The following is an 8,785-nucleotide window of genomic DNA, read 5'->3' as shown; positions in this document are numbered from 1 at the left end:
ATTAATTCACATTATTAGTTTCTACTTTCTTCATTATTTGTTTATATTTACATTTACTAAAAGTATATAATTATTTTTAATTTATATTATTCGAAAATTAAAAATATATATATTGTGTTATATCTTTGTTTACATATATTATATACATTAAAATTAGCATAAATGATTGGAAATATTTTTAAAATATTTAATATAATATATACAATACAATTTTTCTCCAATAAAATTATAAAATTACTTTTAATTAATGTTATTAAAAATTACAAAAATTTATATATTGACATACCGTGTTACATTTCTGTTTACATATATTATATACATTAAAATTAGAATAAGTGATTGTTTTCTCACTTTCCTTTCACTATAAAGTTCTAGTAGTAAAAATTTACAACTATATATAAATACATAAACACGTATAATTTATTAAGTGTTCGACTTTGCATATGTTATAGACTAAAATATTTAAATTTTACTCAAATTTTACATTTCAAATCATCATTCAATATTCTTATGATTTATATCTCTATTTTATTTGTTTTCAATTAATTTTATATTTAAATTGATTCTCCACAAATCAATTTATATCATACTATATTATTCATATGAATTTATCAATATTTTTCAATTATGTTGAATAAATAATATAAAATAATGTGTTAAATTATGATACTATTGTCAAAACTAATTATCGAAATACATATATATGAGTACAATTAATCTGAATAAAAACATATGAAAAAAAATATACCTAAATATTATTTATATTAGGACCCATCTTCTTCTCCCTCTTTTCTTTTCTATTTTTTAATTTTTATGCGAATTTTAAAATTAGAAAATAATTTGTTGCTTTTGTAAAATATAGGAATGCCTTTGAGAAGCAAGCAGAAAGAATCAACTATCTTTACTTTCATTAGAAAAATTGAACTGTCTTTTTATTATACAAGTAGTCTTCTTATATAGATATACAATAACAACAATTGAACAACTAATCTAACTACACATATTAGTTATAACAGCTTTATGTATTTTGTTTTGGTTCTTAATCTTGCTCCAAGCATCTTGTAAGCTCCAACACCCCCCCCCCCCCTAAGATGAGAATGGATATTTATCATTCCCATCTTGTGAATAAGATGATGAAAATGGATTGAACCAAGAGGCTTGGTTAAGATATCAGCTAGTTGGTGCTTAGAAGGAATATGAATTATATTGACGAGGCCTGCTTGCAGTTTTTCTCAAACCAGGTGGCAATCCAGCTGAATGTGCTTAGTCCTTTCATGATGTATAGGATTAGAGGCAATTTCAGAAGCTGGTTTGCTGTTTGTGTATAATAAAGCAGCTTGAGGATGAGAAACATGCAAATCAGCTAACAGATAAAGAAGCCATTGAATTTCACATGTAGTTGTAGCTAAAGCTCTGTACTCAGACTCAGCAGATGATCTACTGACAGTAGGTTGCTTCTTCTATTTCCAGGAAATAAGAGAATCGCCAAGAAAAACTGTAAAACCAGTCACACTTCTGCGAGTATCCAAACATCCACCCCAATCACTGTCTGAGTATGCCTTGAGATGAAGAGATGAGTTTGCAGACATAAAAATACCCTGACCTGGTGTAGATTTAATGTATCTAAGAACTCTTTCAGTAGCTCGAAGATGAAGTGTACTTGGATTAGCCGTAAACTGACTTAATGCTTAAACAGAAAAAGCAATATCAGGACGAGTTATAGTTAAGTACAACAATCGACCTATAAGCCTTCGAAATGATGTAGGATCAGTTAGGGAAGGTGAGAGATCTGTAGTGCTGAGTTTCAGAGTAGAATCCATAGGAAAATTTGCTGGTTTACAGCCAGAGAAACCACTATCTTGGAGAATATCCAGGGCATATTTTCGCTGAGATATTGCAATGCCTTTAGCTGATCTGGCTATTTCCAAACCCAAGATGTATTTTAATTCACCAAGATCCTTGATTGTAAAAGAATCATGGAGAAATTTCTTAACTTCATTAATCTGATCAATACTATCAAAAGCAATAATAGCATCATCAACATAAATGAGTAAAGTTATAAAAGCTAAGGGAGTTGTTTTGATAAAGAGAGAAGAATCTGATTTTCCCTGAGTAAAACCAATTTGCAGCAAAGAGGTGGATAGCTTGGAAAACCATTGGCGTGATGCTTGTTTTAATCTATAGATACTCTTTTTGAGTTTACATACCCGAGGGTCATTTGCTGAAGAGTAGCCTGGTGGTAATTGCATATACCTCTTCATTAAGATCTCCATGTAAGAAGGCATTATTTACATCTAATTGATGTAAATGCCAGTGTTTTATAGCAGCAACCGCAAGTAATGTTCGCACAGTTGTCATTTTAGCAACAGGAGAGTAAGTATTAAAAAAATCTAACCCTTCTTGTTGAGTATAGCCCTTGGCCACTAGTTTGGCTTTATGCCTAGTGATTGTGCCATCAGCATTGAACTTTACACGATAGACCCATTTACAACCTATTGTAGTCTTATTGGACGGTAAAATAGCAAGATCCCAAGTATTGTTTAATTCAAGAGCTTTAAGTTCGTCTGCCATGGCATTTTGCCATTGAGGATGAACAATAGCCTATTTAAATGTGTGAGGTTCGAAAGTGGAAGTAACAGCAGCAACAAATGTTTTATATTTAGGAGATAACTGAGAAGTAGAAAGATAATGAAGAATAGAATAAGGATTACCTTTAACAGAAGCTGAGCTGCAATTGGAAGATGATTGAGAGGCTGAAAGTGTTTGAGCCATATTACCACAATAAAAATTCTTTAAGTATGCAGGAGGATTTCTGATCCTTTGAGATCTTCTGAGAGTATCAATATGAGTATGTTCAACGGAAGTGTCCTCAGAATGGGGAATATGTGTAATAGAAGTTGAAGAATGAGTGGACTTTGAAGAATCAAAATATTGGGGAAAATTAGGAAAAACAAAAGGTGTATGAATTGTATCTGGTATGGAAGGAAATATGGATTCAAGAAAAACTACATTTCTGGAAATAAAAGTTTTGAGAGTAACAAGATCCAAAAGTTTATACCCTTTTACATTTGGGGGATAACCCAGAAAAATACATTTCGAAGCTCTTGGTTGGAATTTTCCTCTATGAGCAGTGAGTGTGCTAGCAAAACACAAACACCCAAAAACTTTGAGATAGTTATAAGTTGGATGTTTTGAAATAAAAGAAAGTATGGTGTTTTATTTTGAAGAATAGAAGAAGGGGTTCTATTGATAAGATGTGTGGCTGTTAGCACACAATCTGTCCAATAAGAAAATGGCAATTTGGATTGAAAAAGCAAAGCTCTAGCCACATTAAGTAAATGTTGATGTTTTCTTTCAACTTTACCATTTTGTTGAGGTGTTTCAACACAGGATAATTGATGTATTATGCCATGACTATTGTAAAAATCAGGCATGTTAAACTCCTGACCATTATCAGTTCTAAGAGTTTGAATCAATGTGTTGAATTGAGTATGAACATAAGAAACAAATTTTGTGAAAATATTATGAGTTTCTGTTTTGGTTTTCATGAGATAAAGCCAAGTAAATCTTGTATAATCATCTACAATAGTGAGAAAATAATGAAAACCAGAATATGAAACAGGTGAAAAAGGACCCCAAATATCACAATGAATTAATTGAAAAGCTTTATTTGAATAGCTGCTTGATACAGGAAATACAAGCCTTTTCTGTTTAGCAAAAGGACAAACTTCACATATATGAATTGGATTTGCTGACACATTGGAATTTATAGCATTGATAAATTTCATTCTGGTAGAGGGAATATGTCCTAGACGAAAATGCCAAATATCAGCATTGATAGTACAATTATTTGCTGAAGAAACAGAAGATTTACACTTGAGATCAGATTTATCCCTTGCTATAACAGGAGATTGTTGTAGATGATATAGGCCAGATTTTACTTCAGCAAGACCAATCATCTTCCAGCTGATTAGGTTCTGTAAAATACATTTGGATTGAAGAAAAAATAAACCAATGGAATTTTCTTTAGTAAGCTTTGAAGCAGAAATGAGATTAACACTGAAAGAAGGAATATAGAGAGCATTATGTAAAATAATATCAGCTGAAAAATGAACAGTTACAGTAAAAACAACTAGAGCAGATTGACCATTCGGTAAATGGACTGCAGATGGTTGTTTTGGTAGATGAATTGAAGTGAAAAAATGAGGAGAACAAATCATATGATCTGTAGCTCCTATATCAAGAATCCATGGAGAAGAGTTTTTGTCAGCTGAAACAACATGACATGAAATGATACCTGATGTAGAGACTGTATTTGCTGTAGGGGATACATTTGTATTTGAAAGGCTATTTGCAAGAGACAGCAAGTTTTGAATTTGCTCTTGAGAAAATATATTTGAGATGCTTGAATTTAATTCCAAAGAAGAAGCAACATTTGTATTGGACAAATTTGTATTTGTATTTCCATTTTGAGGAGTAATAATTTTCTTGCCTCGTGGACCCTTCCATCCAGGTGGAAATCCAATCAAATGAAAACACTTATCTGCAAGGTGACCAGTATATCCACAATGAGAACAAATAATATTTCCTCTGGCTTTTGATTTTGTGAAACGAGTACCATTAGTAATAACAGATTTCTGTGTTTGTGCAGCAATCATAGCATGAGAATCCATGGAAAAACCAACAGCATTAGACAATGATCTTTGACTTTCTTCTTGTAATAGCAAAGAAAAAAACTTTGCTCATAGAAGGCAAAGGTGATTGGAGAAGTAATTGACTTCGCATCATAGAGTAAGAATCATGCAAACCAATGAGAAATTTCATCACATAATCTGATTGCTGCCTATTTGTAAAAATCTTTAAAAGATTGCAAGAACATCTATCAAGAATTCCACATCTGCAACTTGGAATTGGTCTGTAGCTAATATATTCATCCCAGAGTGTCTTGAATTCATTAAAATATTCAGTGACTGATCTTGCTCCTTGAGAAATTGAATTAAGAGATTTTTCTAGAGTAAAGACTCTTGGACCATCACTTCGAAGATACCTTGTTTTGAGTTCTTCCCAAACATCACATGCAGCTGTGAAGTACAACAGACTTCCACGAATTTCTTTTGCTATTGAATTCATTAGCCAAGATAAAACGAGATTATTTGCTCTTAACCAGGCAATTTGAATCCGAGAATCACCAGAATTTGATTGAGGCAGAGTACCATCTGTAAATGCAATTTTATTCTTAACTGTAAGAGCAATGGAGATAGATCTACTCTACGCAATATAATTTGCACCAGTCAGGATTTCAGAAACTAAAAGAGCTCCAGGATTATCGGATGGATGCAAATAATATACACTTGAAGAATCATCTGACGGATTTCTTGAAGATTCATCACCATTTGCCATAGAAGCAGAATGCGTAGAAGATTCAGGTTCCACCATAGAAATGGAACGGTAAAGAGAAAGAAAAAAATAATTAAGAGAACAATCAGAAATTGAATCAATTAATTTCTGAATTTTGAAAAACTCCCTTGATCAACCACAGCTGTGTCTGCAGTTGAATTTCGAATTTTGAAGATGACTATGCTACTCCTGCAATAAGCATTTCCCTAGGAAGTTCAATCAATTGTCTGTCGGAAGCCATTGCTCTGATACCATGTAAAATATAGGAATGCCTTTGAGAAGCAAGTAGAAAGAATCAACTATCTTTACTTTCATTAGAAAAACTGAACTGTCTTTTTATTATGCAAGTAGTCTTCTTATATAGATATACAATAACAGCAATTGAACAACTAATCTAACTACACATATTAGTTATAACAGCTTTATGTATTTTGTTTTGGTTCTTGATCTTACTTCAGGGCATCTTGTAAGCTCCAACAGCTTTAGTAATTGTATAAAAACTAGGATTAAAAAAATAAAAATTATTTTTCAGTGCATAATATTTTTAAAAATTTTTTAATAAAGGAGATTCCACAGTAACAGGGCGCACGCAGTAAGTCGCCTCCGATGATGAATCGTGGCGCGAGATGGGATCATGGGCGAGGGGTGCCTGTGGGTGGGGGCGGGGAGGGGTTTAGGAGCGTGGGATTTGGGTGTGGGTGGGTCACACGCGAGACGCTGCCGTTTTAGAACGGGAAGGCTGAAGAGAAGGAGATCCGCGAAGTGGGATTTGGTAGGACACGTCATTGATGTAGACGTGGAGGCGGAAGATTCTTCGTGGCATGTTGTAAAAGGGCAAAATGGACAAGGGAGTTATGTAGGGCAGGGCGTAGGGCGACAGGTGTTGGAGGGTTAGGTGCCCACTTTTTCTCTTTATTTATTCATTTATTTATCCCAAAATAATTCATAATTGGCCACAATACATTTGTTAAAATAAATATTGCCTTCCGAGCCTTAAGAACGTATTATATTTTAAAAATCTTCTCAAATAATTTTATTTAGAGAAAGAGTAATAAAAAATTTTCATAATCTGCTTAGACACATGATTTAGTTATTATTCAAATAGATTGCATTGGGAGTTGTTACAAAATTAGATTTTAAAATTTTAAATTTTAAAATTAAAAATTATCTCTTTATTTATCTCTAATAATGAGCTTTTTACGTCTCTAAAATCTTACATTAAAAATTAAAGTTACATTTATAAAATGAAAAAAAGTAACTGAGTTTATAGTATTTTTCTTTAGTAGTTTTCAATAGGCAAGTGAGCAGCAAAAATTTAATTAATTACTATTACTTATATTTAATTTTTCTTAATTTTAATTTATACTAGAACATAATTTTTTTTTTAATAGTAGTATTTTATAAAGAGAAAAAAATATAATAGAAAATATTTTTTATTTTATTTTAATTTTATTTTACTAAGCTCCCAAATGGATTCTAAAAGCAATAAAAAAATTACCTAACTTGTACAACCCTAGAATGAGCAAAAACTCTTATCCCACTGTCCGCGTCACAACAACACAGCATCGAGCTTTGCAGTGAGAGCATGGAAATCATGGAGTGGAAACATTGTAAATTGACATTATCAAAACTAAAACTGAACGTTGAGCCCGGATACCATATCCCACATCAAAGCAGAGCAGGAGACAGAGCATGGAAATCATGGAGTGGAAACATTGTAAATTGACATTATCAAAACTAAAACTGAACGTTGAGCCCGGATACCGTATCCCACATCAAAGCAGAGCACGTTCACGTTTTGAAGTAAGTCGGTCCAGAATTTGGAAACAGCATCTCTATCTCGAATTTGGAAACCTGGAGATAGGAAACTTGTAGATTGCGTGTTAATCAAGTTTATTTTTGTTTATCTATACCATCGAACTCTACTTCATCAGTGCTCTCAATAGTAATCTCTCCCTTCGCTCATTAAATTCTTGTCTTGAATCAATTCAAGAAGAAGAAGAAGAAGAAGAGCAATGGAGAAAGAGCTACGGCTTCTGAGGCTGAAAGATTTTTCTGGGTTGGAGGTCCCGAGCAATCCATTCCAGCAGCTGTTAATGGTGGCTATGGTTGCATCCTCTGTTCACGAGAATAACAAGAACAAAAACAAGAGCAAGAGCAAGGAAAAGAACAAGAAATCTGCGGAGACGCATAGAGCACTGATCCCTCTGCAGAAAAGGAAGCGACTCGCCAGAGAAAAACGGCTGAAGAAACCATCTGTTCCTTCGCCTTTTCTCTTCCTGCAGCAGCTCGTACCATCTTCCTTCTCCCTCAGACTTGATCCAAGCATTGATGTTTCATCATCATCATCCCTCCAACAACATGATACCATCTGCTCTTCCTCTGAATCTGAAAAAGAGAAGAAGGAGGTCATGATGATGAATGCAATTGCATCAACCGATGATCATCATCTAATGGCAAAAAAACAGAAGAAGAATCATCATCACGGTGAGTGCAGCAACTCATCAATCTCCCTCCGTCGGCCCAGTACCAGTACCAGTAACACTACCACTACCACTAGTCCTGTTGTGCACGAATTGACCAATCGTTTGAGAGACCGGATTACACAAATTGGCGGTGCCGAGATTATTCTTGTCATCCAAAAAAGACTCTCGGACACCGACGTCAGCAAGTCTCACAGCCGGCTCTCCATCCCGCTCCGGCAAGCGAAGGCGGAATTTCTCACGGCCCACGAGAAGGATTCTCTCGGCCGACGCATCGGGAAGAAAGTGAATGGCATGGAGGTGCCGATGATGGTTGAGCCAGACCTTGAATTCATGACTGTTACGTTGAAAAGGTGGGATATGAAGAAGGGCACAGGCAAAACGAGCTCGTCTTACGTGCTCGTTTCGGAATGGAATAAAATCGTTGAGAAAATTGGGCTCAAGAAGGAAGATGGCATTCAGCTATGGTCGTTCCGGAGCAACACGCAGCTTTGTTTTGCTCTAGTGCAGTTCTGATTGCTACTCAGTGATGCTCAATCGGCTACTTTTTTTTAAGTTGTAATTAGTCAGCTAGCAGTTCAGGAAACATTACTATTATGATTTCTATTGTTTGTCAATACGTTTGATTCTGAGTTTTGCCTGTAACCTAGCTAATGGAGATCCCTGCTTGCTTCATATATGAAAAGTCATACTTGACATATTGTTAAAAATTGTATGATTGGATTATCTTTGGAGCACTAAAAAAATGAATTTAAAATATAATTATCACAATTAATTTCTATTTTATTGTAATATCTTTTTAAATTTTTATTCTTTTGCATTTTATTATTTTAATCATATTTATTATATTTTTATTTAATTCAAGGACAAAAATAAACACGACTATACATAAGTTTTTATTTTGT

The 8,785-nt window shown here is 33.9% G+C and overlaps 1 protein-coding gene across 1 annotated transcript; it reads left to right on the top strand.

The window, feature by feature from the left end:
* Window positions 1–7,412: 7,412 nt before the first annotated feature.
* LOC131153764 (B3 domain-containing protein At2g24670-like) lies at window positions 7,413–8,396 on the top strand. Its single transcript, XM_058106221.1, has one exon. It carries the CDS (start codon window positions 7,413–7,415, stop codon window positions 8,394–8,396), a length of 984 nt encoding a protein of 327 aa, XP_057962204.1.
* The last annotated feature ends 389 nt before the right edge of the window (window positions 8,397–8,785 follow it).

Source organism: Malania oleifera, chromosome 4 (assembly GCF_029873635.1).
Source record: "Malania oleifera isolate guangnan ecotype guangnan chromosome 4, ASM2987363v1, whole genome shotgun sequence".
Lineage (NCBI taxonomy): Eukaryota > Viridiplantae > Streptophyta > Magnoliopsida > Santalales > Ximeniaceae > Malania > Malania oleifera.
The sequence above is the reverse complement of the archived record's forward strand: the minus strand, read 5'-3'. Positions and strand labels throughout refer to the sequence as shown.

Bases quoted from the DNA above. Each gene is read 5' to 3' on its own strand.
- LOC131153764 (XM_058106221.1), top strand. From the start codon at position 7,413: ATGGAGAAAGAGCTACGGCTTCTGAGGCTGAAAGATTTTTCTGGGTTG.